Raw genomic sequence first — 17,473 nt, forward strand, 5'->3', positions numbered from 1 at the left:
ATTTCTGGTTACTTCCAAGACAGAATTTGGTGATGCCACGATCTTATCATTAGAGTAGGTCTCTGACTCACTTTAGTGGTATCAAGTCACTCATTCCACAAAGCTATTATCCCTCTGATCTTAAATACCCTGATTGAAGTAGGCTTCTGGAAAGAGGTGGCAGCACCGTAATCATGTAGGCTTGCAAAAATTAGTGTGTCTCTAGCTTTTAGGCAAGTGCTGTTGACTGCCCAGTACAGTCCTGAAAGGTTCTACATCTGTACCCAGACGAGAGCAGAGCACTGCTGACACGTGCTGTCACTGGACTGCTTCAGTATATTGCTAATGCGCAGCATTGTCTGCTGTCACATCGGACAGATTACTTTTTTGACATTTCCTGTTGAGGCTCTCTAGATGTTGCTTTCTCCCCCCCCCAAAGCTTGACTGTCAGAAATGTTATGGCATCCCTTCAGAAGGTGGTATTTCTTTTTGCTTCCTCATAGATGTTTTTCAGAGAAGGTGTGCAACAAGCTGCTGTATATATCCAGTGTTGGGATGGAAGTTGAGCTCCTTCTTGGGGAGTGTAGCCGTGGTCACTTCAGAACTTGTAGTATGAGTTGGTGAAGGTGTACATGACAACTGCACAAAATTTAGCAGTCCATTGTTTTGTATTGTTAATACTTGCATGGAGACACAACACACATATGCGGATACTTGCACACATTGTGAGACATGCTACCTACCTACCTCTTCTGTTGGAAAAAAAAGTCTTTGTGTTTCCCACTTGCACGTGCGAGACTTTCACATAGTATCTTTCATGCACTATGCAGAAGTGCTAACGAAAGATCTTGATCGTGTTCATGCAGTGGTGGAGCAGCCACACGGGCTGTAAATGTTTACTGCAGGCTCACAGGCTGATGTGGATGTTAAAATCTGTTTTGTAGATCAAGGGAACATGAATGACTCCTTATTTTCTACTCACAACTACTTTCCCTGTACTCATGAAATTTTTATTTGTACCTAGGAAGTTGTTAAAGATGAGCAGATAAAGCCTCGGTTTATCCAAATGTATTTGACACAAACACCAGCACTGGCTGAACGCCCAGTCCTCAGTGCTTTGTTTATACAGTGCATGGTGGTACTCTCATCCTTGCTGCACTCCCTCCCCATTGAAACTTGTATATTTTCCAGCTGTTTTCAGTGTCTTTCATTGTCTTCCAAATTATTTTGGCAATCCTGAGTATAGCTAATTGAAGGATGTGGTGTATGTTCCAGGTAGACAGCACAGGCTTCTGCAAAACTTTGATTGTATCAACAACAAAAAAAAACAACCCACAACCAAAAAAAAAGAGAGTGATTCCAGATCCTTACTTGGAACTCATTCCTCTTGAATATACACATAAAGACATACCCCACATCTTCTGATTTTTTTCTAGATTGAAGCTAGACCTACCTACTAAAAGATGAGTAATGAGTCAAGCTCTGACAGCACTTTTTTTGGCTGGGGGTTTTGTTTGAGGTTTTTTGTGACCTGACATATGCTCAAATGATTCTGTGCTTGTGAAAGAGTTTGTAGGGGACTCTTTAGAATAGTGACTGGCTTCAGTCTATTATGTGTGCCGAGTAGCCCAAATTTTATTGTGCGAATTGCCTCCCTTTGTAAGCTCTGCAGCTCTCTCACCTGCAAGTCTCTGCTTCTGTGCTGCTGCTGAGCATAATGATTTTAAATAACAAATGTCTGAAGTTTCATTCTCTTTTCACGTGCTGTGGCATGCGGACTGCTGCTAGAACACAACTGTTAGAAGCACTCAAAGCTCTCTCCAGAAAGGAATTGTCCTTTTTTAAAAGCTGCTTCAGTTCTGCAACTGAACATTCAAGAACTTTAAACCAGTGGCTGACACTATGTGGTCAGAAGATGTAAATGCTCCCTGGGGATCATGCAGATTAATTGTGCATAATTCAAAAAAATCCTTCTCCAGGTTATAGAGCTGCTCTCTTAGGAAGATGCGACTGGAATAAACTTTTATTTTCTGACCCACAGAAAATACACAAAGACTAAGCTGCTACTGCTCTTTGAGCTTCGAAATCAACTGGGCTGAGAATTCTTTATAGAGAACTATTTTATTTAAATATGCAATTCCAAGAGTCATAAAAATAGAAGTTACAAAAATCAGTTAGGAAACTGGGAAACACTGCAGTGTGCTCTAAGGTAGGAAAAATCATCACAGCTTTAACGTGAAGTTTAGGAATAAGCAGCAATTGGGAGTATGTATTTTGCTAGCCTTGATTTCAAGGGATCACAAAATACAACATACCCCTACAGCAGAGGGGAGAAGGGACTGTTGCACAAACCAAGCAAAACTGCATCCAAAAAAAAAAGGCATTAAATAATGAAATTGAATTTAGACAGCAGTTCAGAGAGCTGGACTCTGCCATCATTTGCTTCCTCTAGTATGATGTGATGGTAGCCAGCATTTTTGAAAATGCTGTATGTTCTGCCCAACTCCAAGGTGAAAGGCTTGAGCTCTCCCTAGGTTTTCTGCACAGATTAATGTAACTTAAAAGCCATACATCTTGTCTACAATAGATTCATTAAGCGCTAGCATCTTAGCTAAGATGGCTAATACCACTCTTTAGGTATAAAGTGTGGAATTTAAAAGCTAATTTAAACTAAGCTTTCCTGTTCCTTGCTTTATTTTCTTAAGTACTGGTTCAATTTCAGATGTTATGCTAAAGATACATCCCACAAACAAATCTCAATGTTGAACAATATTGGGAAGAAGAAAACCTGTAGTGCCATGTTAAGGGTTATTTTTTTAAACAATGAAAATTATGCAAAGAATGGCAATTTTTTTTTTTTTTTTTTTTTTTTACGTTTTTGACTGAAACTACATCTAATGGCAATAGATATGTTCTGAAGTGAGAAAGATTTTGCTTTATACCTCTGGAGTATTCTGAGCTTTTCAGACCTTTATGAATGGTTTCATCATACGGAATATTCACATTAACCTTACTTGTGATGGAAACAACTAGGAAAGAATGCACCTGGTGTGGTCATGCTGCTCAAGCTGAGGAACCTCTTGAAAGTCTTCCAGCCACAGTCTGAATAGTAGTACTTCTATGCTTCAGTAGAAAATTTCATGCCTTGGAAGTTAGCGGTGCGCTGTTAAGTACTCTCCCCTCCATTCGCTTGGAGAACAGGGGCTAAGGCTGCTGATGGGCATTGGAACTCGGCACGTCCGAGAGCACGTGTTGCACCCCAACCATTTATTTCTTAACAAAGCCTGTGCTGTTTTCAAACACTTCGTCTTAACATAATACTAGTGTTTAATAAATTGTCTTTGTTTGCGCAAAGCTTTGCCGCAGGAAAGCTGCAGAGAATTGTCCAAAGGTAAAATCCAATGTTGCTGTAATTATTTAAATACTGTTCCTACTATAACTTTTCTAATCCAGTCATTCATGGTAGCTATTTACACCGTCATAGAAGGAAGGAGACTTGTAATCTCTTGCCTATGAATATAGGCAGTGTACAGGGTCATAGATATACCTATGTGCACTTGATCTTAATTGAAATGTGTTTTAGTCTTTAAAAAAAAAAATCAGCCTTAGATAAGTGGGTATACTAAATGAGCTAATGGAAAAAGTAATGGCAAAAATGCTAACTAAAGAGCTGAATAAAAATAGCTTCTCTGCTTTCATAGTGCTGTTAAAGGTCAACTACTTAAAAGTACTGTGATTTTGAGGATATAGAACTAGAATAGTATTGTTACAAATCCCATTGGCCTCTTGAAAGTGCAAGCCTAAAAATGGGTTTGGGGGTGGAATCAACTGTAGAGTATGGGTGGGAGGTTGTTTTTTATATGGTGGTTGTACTGAAATTGTTTTTCATGTAGATCTTTCTGGTGAATCACTTCTGCCTCATTGGGCATGGCAAATTTGTTTTGCTAGGTACATGCTGGTTGTTCCCTAAACCTTAGAGATCATCAAAAATTGAAGATCTGTCCCAGGTGTTGTCTAGGAGTTGTTAAGTCTTGGAAACGCAGTATGACAGCCATTTTTGAGGAACTTCTGTACTTTGAGGGTGGCAGAGCACTGGAACGGGCTGCCCAGAGAGGTGGTAGAGTCTCCATCTCTGGAGACATTCAAAACCCGCCTGAACACGTTCCTGTGCAACCTGCTCTTGGTGGACCTGCTCTGGCAGGGGGGTTGGACTGGTTGATCTCCAGAGGTCCCTTCCAACCCCATATCATTCTGTGATTCCCTTTTACATTCCTTACAGTAGTTCAGAAGTAGGTTCAGTATTATTACCTTGTGAGGAAAGGGTTTGGGAGTTTCTGTTGTATTTTCTTCCCTTCAAAGAAAGTGATTTAGAACGTGTTTTCTCCATGTCTCTTTGGGTGTGGCTGCACAGTTAATGTTTTTTCGAATAGGAATTTTTTTTCCTTGCCCCCTACTGTGCATATAAAAATAGCCCTCGACAATACGCAGTGCTATCAAACAGATGGACATGCAGTCACGCCACTAAACTTGGATGGAAGGGGTGCTTTTTTTCCTTTGTGTAAAGTGAGGTGAAAGACCTATAGCAGAATGGGCGTGGCAGAAAATGTTTAGCAATAATATTGCATTAGTTGCTAAAAAGTGTTAACATATTAATCTCTTTCTCTCTTTCTCCCCAGAATGAATTGCCAGATACCCATGCAAAATTCCACGTACTATTCCTTTTCTTTGTGGCAGCCATGTTCTTCATCAGCATACTGTCACTCTTCAGCTACCACTGCTGGCTAGTTGGCAAAAACAGATCAACCATAGGTCAGTTAATTGAAATATGCAACTGTTCCTTGTCCAGAAAGCCAACAACTTGATGAAAATGTGAGGCCTACAGGATATGCCATCACACATAAACGGAATTTTTAAATACTGTGCAGTAAGAAGCATATTTGGTGAAAGTAATTAAAGGTGAAATATATGGGAAAATGAAGCATGTGTAGGGGTCCTCTGCTGGAGCCAAGTATGTGGATTCATGATAAATGTTAATTTCTTTTGTTTGTATTTTTGAGATCACCAAAGCACTGCATTTTTGTTGTGTTTTTATACAGTGTTAAGTATGTAACACAATTGCTACTCGGCAGTGACCCTGTTGTTAGAATACTGTGAGTAGCTGGGTGGCCCCAACGAAGGTGAAGGCTCTACTGTATTTGAACGCACTACGTTTTGAACCAGATCCAAAAGAATATTCCTAAATCCTTTGAAATAAAATTGAGACTTTGCTATTAGGAAGTGGCTTGTAAAAGTAATGCAGCAAAAATGGAAACACTGCTGCACGTTTCCTAAATAATAGAAGAGATTCCCATAGCTTCTATGCCCAAATGCTTTACATGGCATTGACCAGCATAAGCAAGTTGTGTGCATTAGTTAAAATATCTGAAGTTCTTGCTAATGCATTTTTGAAAGTGTTTTTTGCAGGGCAGGGAGGATAGGGACTGGTGGGTATTTCCACAACCGTGTAAGTCGATATCTTACACCTTTCAATGGAAGTTAAATCTCGGTCCTCAAAATTAAGTGGGTTGATTGAAATTGACATAATTTTCAAGTTGCTAGAACTTTTTGATAGAGAAAAAGGAATTTTTTTGATTGCTCGACAGGAGGATTGTTTGAGTCCTTTTTCTCTTGACATATCTACAGCTAAGGAATATTCACAGTCTCTTCTTTAGCTTTGAAGAAAATTATAGCATCTTCTGTGCCCAAAAGTCAGTGGTCATAATTGGCAGCACACTCAGTACTTCATTTACTTTCTGGATCATGACTGTAAAAAGGCAAGCTGTTGGTGTGGTGAGAGCAATGAGTCCTCTCAGTTCTTGGCCAAGGGTGTAACCCATCTAGAAAAATGGTGGTGGTTTGCTATAGTTTGTGTATGTCTGTGTTTCTAATATAATAGATCTTATCTTTCTCTGATACCACGGGATGCTCTTAACTTCAGACCTTGACACAAGTGGAAAAAACTATTATATATGAGTTTAGGTCCAGTAGTGCTTATGGTAAATTGCTTCTAGAAGAGAAGGCTTCACAGGCCAAAGAGAGAGCTACCTATCAATAAATGAGGGATGTAGTTTCTTTGGCATGCTGATGGTACTTATCTCTGTCTCAGACCTTATGTTAAATATAAGGAGAGATAGATGACTGTTCCACTTATGTGAACTTTCTTACTTCTCATTTCTATTTTTGTTATTTAAGCCTGTGATTTTTTTTTATGCTCTCTAATTATTTGAGGTGACTTTTTTTTCCCATATAATAAGCATCAAGATCATCTCAGCTTGACCAACACTGTTTTAACAATTGAGAAGTTTGAGGCTGTTTATTTGTTTCCCTTGACTCCTTATCACTCTAGAGATATTGCATGTTTTTCTTTTACAGAAACATTCCGTGCACCCACATTTCGAAATGGCCCTGATAAAAATGGCTTTTCTCTTGGATGCAGCAAAAATCTGAGGGAGGTTTTCGGAGATGAAAAGAAGTATTGGCTACTCCCTATCTTTACCAGGTATTCTGTCTGAATGGGAATGAATTGGGGAATAAGTTGATTCTGTGACTCTCACCTTGCTTCCCCTTCTCTTAAAAAAAACAAACACAACTGAAAAGCCAACTTGTAAATCCTGCACAATGAATATTGGTGTAGGGAAGATGTGCAGGAGAAAACTGAGCAAACTCTGCACACTGTTTTCATTCAAAGAGAAGAGCCTCAGTGAGAAGAGCCTTCTAAATACGGAAGATTGGAAAGCTTTAAGAAGTGTATTTAAAAATTGGTGGTAGCATTAGTGTGTGATTACACAGCAGAAATCAGCACCTCATAGGAGGTCCAAATGCTTGAACTCCAGCTGCATTGAAACTTTAGTTTAAAAACACTCCCTCTTACCCCTGAAAAAACTTGACAGCTTTCCTGTTGCTGACAGTTTCAGTACTAAAAGCTGCCTGAGAAAGTGCATGTAGATAAGCAACAGTGCAAAAAAAAATTCTGATATGATGCAAGATGCTGGTTTTAAAACTTCAGTTGAGCCAGTGTTAGGGAGTTGCAGACAAGCATCAGAGAAGCTTGATGAAGCAAGACTAACCTGCTGCCCACTCCCACCACTCCAGAAAGTCAGCAGAACAAAGTAGGTGCCATGTTTCAGCACTGCTTTTGGGGTGTTGTGTGTTAGTTGGTGAACCCATTTGTGAAGCTGAGGTCTGGTAGCAATCAGCAGAGGTAATAACAGGATCTTAAGTTGCCTCAGCTGTTTGCTAAACTACCCTGACTTTTCATGTGACAAAAAAAAGACAGAAGCTATATTGTAGACGAATCATTCTGTTTTGCCACTGGATTTTATCCTGATTAAATTTGCTTTAACAGAAAGGGTTAGCTAACCTCAAAATGATGGGTGGAGGGGAAAGCATGGCCACCAGAATATTATTTATGCTATAGCTGCTGGGGTTATGAATACCAGATAGTCTGACTACCTGTGCACAGTGGTTGGGGGAAGACTAGGGCTACAGAAACACAGTGATGTTTCTGAAATACATGGACTAGTGCTGTGCTCAGCAATGCATCCTGAGTGATAGGGTGGGAATCATTTGAACTCCAAGATTTAATTAACTGATCATCCGGCTTAGTGGTAGAACTGCCTTGCTCAGGTCTGGATTTCAGTACTGCACTCAGTAATTGATTTGAGCCTGAAGTGTTTGCCTTTTGCATGCATGCTTGTTCCATTAATGTAAGTCAACTACAAACAGTGATTTGAATCTTTGTTTCTGGTTTAGTTTGGGTGACGGATGTAATTTTCCGACTCGTTTGGTGATTATGGATCCAGAGCAACTTACTGTCTCAAGCCAAAATGAACCTGCCAAAAGGTAACTATAGCATTTAAAATACTAGTGTACTCCATCTGGAGAAAAAAATTGTTTCAAAATTATTTTTTAGTTTTTTATACTTCTTGTCATCATCAGAGTGAGTTTGTAAGTTTTCAGAAAAGGACAGAATAGATCAAGACTTAAAAAAAATGGTGCTGCTTGATGCAGAAAGTCTGTTTCTTGGTTTTGACCTGTAACAGAGGCTGTGGCTCTAAAGAAGCAGTAATACAGGAAGTAAGAGAGCTTACTGGCTCTTAACAACCATCAAAAAAGTCTTAGGGAAGACTGAATAATTGTCCGTGGGAAAAAAAGGTTAAGATATATTTTTGAATGAGAGAAAGACAAGGTATTATTTGTATTTCACTTCCTCCAGCATGCTTAAACAAGGGAAGCTGAGACACAGTTTGCAAGAGAGGTGGATCACTCGGGCTGTTGCTGTTTTTTAGCACTGCAGGGTTTTTAGCTCATTACTTTCTATCCCTCTAAATTTGCATGTTTTGTATCTTCAGTGTATTTTCAGGAAGCCTGCTTTAGATTCAAAGACACGGGAGTTTGTGAAACTTCTGGGGGTGTTTACATTTGCCATTTTAGAAATCTTCAGTATAGTTTGGTGAATTTGTAGCTGAAGGTTGCTGTCAACAGCAGGGACCTGAGTTATTAGGCATTAGGGGAGGTTCAAAGGCAAGACTGAGAAGAAATTGCTCCCAGTGCAACATAATCTGTGGAATTTACCCAAGACCTTTGTGCAAGCAGCAGTGTCCTTTTGCGTTAGGAAGACGTTCAGCAGAAGACCCAAGCATTTACTGATGGGATAAAATGCATTACATTGTTCTTCCAGACAGTTCTGGTTAGGTTTTCTTTCTACCTGTGTCGCAGTAGCATTGTTGTCAGTATGGCATTTCTTGTGTATCAGTCTGTGCTTTTTTATCCATTAGAACTCTGAGTGGCCTATGTCAGGTAAGGGTTTAGGCTGATGACTGGCACAAGCCTATAGGAGAATTAGGGTTGGGGGCAGGGGCCCATTTTTAGTTGGCAGTGTAGAGGTTTTTGATTGTTTTGCTCTTAAGTAATTTCACTGTTCTAGAAATGTCTGGCATAAACAGCTACTTGCTATTACAGAATTCCTGTTGACTTTGCTTACTTTTCAGCTCTGGCGCCAATCAGACCTTTCCTCCTCGACCACTCAGTGAATCACAAAATCGGTTGCTAGCCAGTGACAGTCAGTGGGTGGAAAGTGGCCCTGAAGAGGAAAATGTTAAATCAGGTAGCTTATGGTTTTGTTAGTGGTGGGGGTTTCCCTTTTTTGACCTAAAAAGTCCTCAGGAATTGGTTGGAGTCAAGTAGAAGAAAATTTGTTCCATAGAATCAAGTCAGCATGCTTATAAATTAAGGCTAACTTGTGTCTCATGCTCTAATCAAAACTGAATTATTACACTAAAGTAATAGATAATTCTCACTTTCTCACTTCCTGTTATGAGATTTTCAATCTTTTTACGTTTGATGAGGGGGAGGAAAATTTTTTCCTAAAATAGGCACAACACGATAAATGTGCTTTCTGGTTTGAAGTCTTTGCTATTTCTTGTGCAAATCTGTGAAAACACATAATTGAGATTTTCTCACATTTTAGGTGCAAAAAAGCATATTATAGTTTCATTGGAAAGCTGATCTCAGCTTATTACTAAACAACCATCTCAGTGAGAAACAGGTAAGACCAACATAATTGATTGTCATTTCTGTATATGTATAAGTAAATTAAAATAGACATCTTGAAGTCAAAAGTCACTAGTTGTGGAATGCAGAGGAGTCCTCTGATGTTGGATGAGTAATAGAAAAGTCTAAATAAAACTCAGGATGGCTGTCCAGAAGACAAGAATGGGAGTAATGCTGTAGTGCAGGAAATATGGGCTGGCTAGATCTGAGATGAGTCAGACTAATCCTGTAAAGTGGAGTGAAGTGGGCAGTGCTGGATTTGTTACCTGACCAGGGAAAAGAATCTAATCTGCTTAAACGGGCAATTTCAAGATGAAGTACTGTCTTGAGGAAGCGATGTTCTTAAGGAAAAACTCCTTAACTGTCTTTTAATCATATATTGGTGGGCTGTGCTCTCATTTTATACCTTAAGAAGCTGTGTGTGCATGAGGAAGGGAGGTCAATAGGTAAATACAGGTGTCTGCATACAGACTGCTTTGTCATACGTGGAATTGACAGTGATTTTCTTTTATGTAAGAGCTCAGCACATACTTTGCATTCAGGAAATACAATGAGTGCTGCTGCATATATGAGAACTTCCCTTAGTGTATTTCCAGTGACTAAATTAGACCTCTTTTATGTTAACTTCATGCTGTGGTGAGTTTATAAGCTCCCATTAAATATTTCTGTCTGCAAGAGAAACAAATCTTATTTGGCCAACTAGCAACCATAGAGGCTGAGGGCTGGGTCATTCACCCTCTCTGCCTTTTTGTGTTCCCCTGCACTGCACCCCACCCTCCCCCCCAAAAAAAAGTGGAGACACAACTTGGAAGGAATTCCCATTTTCTTTGGAAAGAAAACACAATATTTGAGTTTTGTGAGCTCAGTAATTTTAGGATCACTTAATTTTTATGTTTGGTTTTTTTTTTAAATAAGCCTTCTGATCTAGAATCATTGTTTTAGTGGGGATGTAGGGGTTTTGTTTGTTTTCAAGAAAAAAAAACCTGTCTGGAACGCCTTTGTGGAGGATGGTGTGATGCTTGGACTGAAGTTGGTCAGACTGCTCAGTGTAAACTCATACAAAACCAAAATTAGACAAGTCAGTGGTGCTTCTAAAAAACCTGCTCAACCATGAGAACCCACCGATGATGAGTTTTCCCTTTGCAACTTTTCTTAACACTTTATATAAATGTGCGAGGGACATGTGCAAGTCTCAAGCAAGGGACTCCTTCCAGCCTCTAGCTATATAAAAACTAATCTGATCTAAACAGCTTATTAAGGCTTTTCTGTTCTTCATAGAAAGGACTAGGTAGCTTCTGAGAGCAGTTCATCCCAGCAGCCTTTGATAGGGTATTATAGACAGGTCTCAATCTTTGTTTCCACTGTCCTAGAGAAGGAGCATAAGTCACTGGCTTAGGCTAGACAATTAACTGATAATAGTTTGGGATAAATTTATTTTCTATCCTCTTTTCCTAAAGTCAGGCCAAATTTAGTAAAGGAAGATTGTGTACGTTGTCGCACTTGCCCACACTGCTGTAGTTTTAAAAGTTGTATAAGGAAGTAGTGCATAATTGCACCCAACACAAAAGCATTTTGTTATGTGCTATTTCAAATAATGGTTAACTCAGTAGCACAACATTTCAGCTGTTCTGAGTTCAGTTTGATTTGATCACAGTTTTTGTAGGCCAAGGTGGTTAATTCCAGTCCCTCTGCAACTGTAAGGAACTGTGCAATAGCTGTGAGATCCAACATCTGTTCTATGCGCTTTCACGTACCCTGTAACAGACTGACAGTTGTATTTTTCAATTTTATGCCTGTAACACACAGCAGAAGCAATCGAAGTTATGGCTGCCAAGTAAAATTCCCAGATTATTCTAGAGAAAAGAGCGTGATTTGCAAAAGAAGGCCAGTCCCCCAGCCTTACTTAGGCAAATATCACTTCTGTCCCCATAACAATGTAATTTAAAATGAATGAGCGTTTCTTGGAATCAGGGATCCAACAGACTTTAGCCACAGGTCAGTGGTGATGGATTGATGTTCTTAGTGCAGATAATCTTCTAAAACATAAGAGGTTTAAAAAAAACAACAAACCCCACACCTCCCAGAAGCCTAATTATGAGTTGAAGTTACCTTAACCGCTGCCCTGAACCAGGAGTCTGTAAATTACACGTTACCCAGCTGCGTTCTTGTAATGCAGTATTTCCTGTATTTTGAAAGCTAATGGTATAATTCCACTAATTACCTTTTTTGTTTCACTAGGTTTCTGCAACACATTTTGTGCTTGAATATTACTTAATTTTGTTTGGAAGAAGTTGATCAGTAAAAAATGGAACATGAACATTTTAGGAAGAGACAAGAAATACAAATTTCTGCACAGTACAATGGATTCTTGTAAGCACTATTGCAGAGCAGGGAAGTTAAGACAGATGCCTTAAGATTCTTAATGTGCATTTATGCAACACTGAATTACATACTGCTACCAAAGGGCCAAATCCTGAAGTGCCCTGCTTGGATGCACAAGGTCCAGAGTGGGAACTATGCATTTCTGTTATGCTGCAGTGGTGGGGGTAGATTGCAGAGACTCCTACCTCCCCACGGGCAAACTTCATACCTTAGGCACTGCAGAAATCACTTCCATAGCAGGTCTCCAAGGTACAGAAAGAAAGAAAAAAGGAAAAGGAAAAAAAAAAAAGAGAGAGAAATCAACATAGAGCATGGCTGGTGAGTCTGAAGTGCAACTGTGCATAGTTCAAACACCAGGTGACGGGGAAGGAACTGGCTGATGTCTTCTCCCCTCTTTCTACTAACCAGTCTACCACATGGTCATAGCTCTCCAGGTCTTTCGGGACTGAGGATTCCTTCTACTAGCTGTGCTTTGGAGCAAGGCAATGCCAACAACGTAAAAGCCTTTTACTTGGGTGTTGCTTTTTTGCTATGGGATTGAGCCACCTCATCATTTTAACTCGGTTTATTTAACCATATCAAGAATAGAGCTCAAAGATGCAAACTTGGTTTTTAGTTGAAAAAACATGGATTGTTACTTTCCAGCAGTTGTCTATCAGCATACAAAGAAAAGCCAATCCAAAAAGGAATTAATGATTGTTACATTTTCTGTTAATGTCTGCAGTGTTCTGTATGAGGCAGTAACAAAATGGTAAAGTACCCCTGAGAAAAATCTTACTGCAGTTGTGTGTTGTTAGAAAATGGAACTGGAAGAGTACTGCTTTTTCTATGGGACTCCTGATGGTTTATAAATACTGTTTTATACTTTTGTTTTATCTTTTTAATAAAGGCACAAGTTTTTATTGGTTCTAAAGTACCATTTAAACAAATGCAAAGTACTTAAGAGAAAATTAGTGTCCAATCATACATCTGTGTTAACACACTGAAAATTTGTATGCTTTAGTCTGCCACTTTCAAGTCCAGTTGAAGTGATGCTGACATTGCTGAAGATTGAGTGTTTTGTGCAGTGATGTACCTCTTCACAAAAGGCAAAATGTATTTCTTGTGTGAGGAATGAAGTCCCTCCTAAGCTCAAGATCTACAGCAAGCAACATGGGTTTTTTTCCCCTCGCTCCTCTGTAGAGAAGACTGCTAACTCATCTTTGGGTGGTATTGGAATTCTGCACCTGGAAAAAGTGACAAATACTCTTTTCCTGTCTGTAACTTTTCTGATGTTCAGTTGATGCTGATTACAAATAGACATGAGCCTTTTTGAGACTGAAGGTAGTAGCAGAGTTGATCTGGACCGAAAGAACCTGTTTGGTTTCTCTCCCAGGCTGATTGCTACTTAATTCAAATATGTTTATGATGGAGATACTAAGGTATCAAATATACTGTAAGGTTTAAAACAAGTATTTTTTGTCTTTGGAAAGAATAAATTTTTCTTAGACATTAATCTTCTAGAACAAGAACACTTTGAGAACCTATGAACATGCTTTGGTCACTGTTGGATGTTCTTGAGACAGAAGTAGTAGTCCAAACTTGCATGTTTTATAAAAGTTGCAGAATGTATCTTCAAACTGTACAAGAAATTTTGCATTTGCTGCTTTCAAAACTTACTAAACCATTTGCTACCCATTAATCTGAAAGGTTCAGCTTTTTCTTCTCAAACAGTGAGCAGTACTGCACCAGCAGAATTTCTTGGGGAAGACCAGAGAGACAGAAGACTGCAAGTTCAGATGGCTCGTTCTGAATTCCAAAATCTGCAGTCCCAAGCACTGGTGCAGCTGTTAACGGAGGGCCTGGGGTATCATCTGGCTTTTACTGCATCAGTGTCTTGCATCTGAGATCACACATGCACAGTCATCCTCTAACAGAACTATAAGCAAAATCTAGGTCTCTAATATGGTAAATATCACACACACACCCCAAAGTGCTCAATATACCCCCACATGAATGTAAATATACTGTAGGCTATCATCACTATAACTTGTTTGATTTCTTAAGTCAGGATAGTTCATCTACAGGAAAAACTGCAAGTAAACAGACTGGGCTAAATCCATGTGTGTTCTGTAGCAAATGCTGGTCTTCTGAAGCCGGTTCCTTTGCACATCTGGTGGACGTTCCTGTGGCTTTTCATGAAGAGCTGTTATTTTGACATCTTTGTGGAGATCACGGCTACATTTTATCCCAGATTTTTCTCATGTGTCAGATAAGAAAAGGAGGAGAGCAGTGTGTTTAGGGTACTCTTGAGGCCAGAGTTACTGTTGGTGTAAAAGCAGGCGTTACTGAAAAGTCACTTTGACAAATATGACATGTAGTAAAATGATTCAAATATGAATCTTACACATTCCTCCCCCCTAACCCTCTGCCCCTTCCCCCTTTTCTCTTTCCAGAGAACTGGTTACTAAGAGAAACCCCAGACTGATAGGAAGGAATTAAGTTCTTTAAGGGAATTGTATTGATGAGCTCTAAGGGCCCACCAGTGAGTGGGACTGGGGAGTCAGGTTTTCCTGGCAGGCCCTGGCTGTGGAGGAGGTACCACATCTAAGGTGGCAGGATGACGTCTTCTGTCTTTGAGCTGTGTCCTGCCAGCTCCTGAGCCGTAAGCAAGGACACTCTGTGCTGTATCAAAGACTGGGAAAGGCAAAAGGAGGGAGCAAGCCAGGAATTAAAAAGTTGGTGAGAACAAACTGCTGTTTGGCTGTTGAGATGCAAACAGACTTAGGTATCGCGCCCAGCAGAGGCAGGGGGGTGTAGGGGTGCTCCAGGACATAGATCCTTTTGGCCCATGCGCTGAAGAGCTGAAAACTTCCAGGGAATGCAGCGGGAGGGGCAGCCCTGCCTGTTCAGGAGGCCCGAATGGGAGATAGATCCTGAGAAAAAAACTGGACAAGGTGCTGGGTACATGCTGGTTTTGTGCTTTTAACCTACTCTGTATCAGCAAGTCTTGAAAATACCTAGATCGTCACTAAAAATAACAGCCCTTAAGCTTTTAGAGCCATCAAAATAATTCCTATTGCAAGCCAAAAGTAGTATTGTAGTTACTGTAGGATGGTTGACTTTGGCTGCAATTACAAACTATGCTTTAGTATTTCTTACTGCTTTTTTCTTTTTAAAAAAAATCCACATACACACAGGAGTCACACACACAAAATGACATAAAACTCCCAGTGTGAGGAGAAAAGCCTGACGCAGGGGCAAGATTTCTGTGTGATTTCTTCTCCAGATTTCTGAAATTAATTAAGATGATAAACCTGTCCTGGTGGAGATGAGGCAAGGAGATCCATAAATTGACAAGAATTCTTAAAACTACTTAAAACAGCTAATACTGGTGGGTTTTTTTTCTCACAGTGATTATTCACAGTCTGTACAAGATATACATAATTGCTGCTCCTACCAAAGGCATGTTATATGAGGAGGGCAGGAAGAGGAGTGTAGGTTTCTGTCACCACTCATTTCCAACAGTATTATGCCAAGATTGCAGTGTCGCGTTAGGTGCATCATAACCCTTTGATTGAAAACTTCCACTTTAAACATTCGGAGGGTTATTTTAGAGGGACTTCAGGCACTTTTATTTTTAGTTATTTGAGTGGAAATTATGGTAACGTTTTTGTTAAAGCTGCCCCTTGAGTGTGGAATTTGCAGGTACCAAGCTGCTGGTGGTGTGCTGGTCGTAGAAACTGGGCCTGGTCTCCAGACTGCTTAAATGCCTACTGTTTTCAGGTACTGTTTCTTCCCTCGTTTGGTCTTGTGTGGCTCTTCTGTATTGTAAATAATCTGTTGGGGTTTGGAAGGTTTGGTTAAGTTCAATACCATGCAATATGCACTCGACTTTCTTGATGTAGCTGAAGTATGGTCCAGTTGTAGCTCACCAGAGCCCCAAGAGGAGGCAAAAAGCAGCGCTTGCAGCAGCGCTGGCGTCTGGCAGATTTACCAGGAGGTGCATTGACTGACAGAAATTAACCAGAGCTGCCTAGATCTGGAGCACTGGTCATGCTGATTAAAAATAAATAAATAAAAAAAAACACAACAAAAAAACAAACTTTGAGCTTCATAGTATATGTTCTCTGAGGACACCGTCTAAAATTGTACACAATTGGGGGATTCAGGTATGCATTTACAGAGGCTCCAAATAGCAGCTACTTCAACTCAGTGCAGATCAAGAACACATCTTTCACAGTACCTAAAAAATAGCCAGGTATGCAACATCCGAGGCTCTTCTATCCCTAAATGGCACCAAAGAGAGCAGCTGCATATAAAGTGATTTGTTACAATACTGAACTCATTTACTACACTCATTTCTATCAATTTATTTTGTATATATACAGACAGCTTTTTATATGCATTTTTCTTAACTACGTAACTGTCATGAAATGTAATGAAGCTGCAAGTTGTAGTTAGTTTTATTGCTGATTAAACCTGGTGTTTGGTTGTTTGTTTTCTGCAGCAATTACTTGAATCTTGTTTCCATTAGGTAGTGAAGTCCGATAATGTTTACAGGATTGTTTGCTTTGTTTTGGGGGGGGGGAGAGGGGTGTCCCCATTTTTCTCCCCCAAGACACAGAGAGCATGTGCACAGCAGACAGGCGGATGGGTCGGGATGAAGCACTGGGATCACCTCTACTCGCACCAAAGCATTAATGGTGACAGGCAGAGTCCCTTCCCTTTACATCGCCTGGCTGACAACTTCCATGCTCGGCACGTTTCTCTTGAGTTCTCCTCTCCCTCAACCCCTTGCCATCAGCTTTATTCTCAGAAACTTAAATCTTTCTGAACGGCAATTCACAATCAAGAGCAGCCCAGAAAGAGGCAGCGATCCTGCTGTTCAAAATCTGCCCTCTCTCCCTCTCCCCTTTTTAACTTGGATGAATTAAACATCCCTGGGCTATCGCTGCAATTATTATTGTATTTGCCAGCAAGGGTCATCAACATTTGCACTAATCACAATGTCCCAGCTGTTCTACTTCCACAGTTAGTTTCAATTGTGCTGCCGAAACTTGTAATGAGCTGTATTCAAGTTGGAAGTGAAGTGTAAAAGGTGTATGTAATAATGACACATTTATTGTAAGTTTTTGTATGTTGCAGATAGGACTAGTCCTATGCACAGAGAAAACACGTTGCCATTTCTAGTTTAATACTTGAAGTAACTTTTTAAAATGGGCTTTTATAAAATGAATTAAATATAAAATCACATTGCTTTGCCTGGAAGTTCCATCATGTTTTAATTGTATTGTGCAGTTTCCCCGTATGTATACTTTTCTGTAAATGTTATCTTAAGCCATTTATAACCATTGAAAGTGCATTCAGGATTTTGTACAACAGTGTTCAGAGCTGTTCGTACTTCTCTGAAGTATAATTCATGTTTAAATAAAAAAAAGTTGTACCATTTTAGGCATCTTTTCCAAAGAGAGAAAATATGAAGGGACTTGACACTTGAACTCATCAGTGAATGCAACATCAACTTAATAAATGTGAAAGA

At 39.8% G+C, this 17,473-nt stretch overlaps 1 protein-coding gene across 1 annotated transcript in view; it reads left to right on the top strand.

The window, feature by feature from the left end:
* ZDHHC20 (zDHHC palmitoyltransferase 20) overlaps window positions 1-12,858 on the top strand; it is a 44,661-nt gene extending 31,803 nt beyond the window's left edge. The window contains exons 8-13 of the mRNA XM_074168202.1: window positions 4,656-4,788; window positions 6,391-6,517; window positions 7,771-7,860; window positions 9,009-9,124; window positions 9,488-9,565; window positions 11,809-12,858. Of these exons, the coding sequence (XP_074024303.1) occupies window positions 4,656-4,788; window positions 6,391-6,517; window positions 7,771-7,860; window positions 9,009-9,124; window positions 9,488-9,525 (504 nt within the window). The 3' untranslated portion in view covers window positions 9,526-9,565; window positions 11,809-12,858. The remainder of the gene's footprint in view (window positions 1-4,655; window positions 4,789-6,390; window positions 6,518-7,770; window positions 7,861-9,008; window positions 9,125-9,487; window positions 9,566-11,808) is intronic.
* The last annotated feature ends 4,615 nt before the right edge of the window (window positions 12,859-17,473 follow it).

This window comes from Numenius arquata, chromosome 1 (assembly GCF_964106895.1).
Source record: "Numenius arquata chromosome 1, bNumArq3.hap1.1, whole genome shotgun sequence".
In the NCBI taxonomy this organism is placed as follows: domain Eukaryota; kingdom Metazoa; phylum Chordata; class Aves; order Charadriiformes; family Scolopacidae; genus Numenius; species Numenius arquata.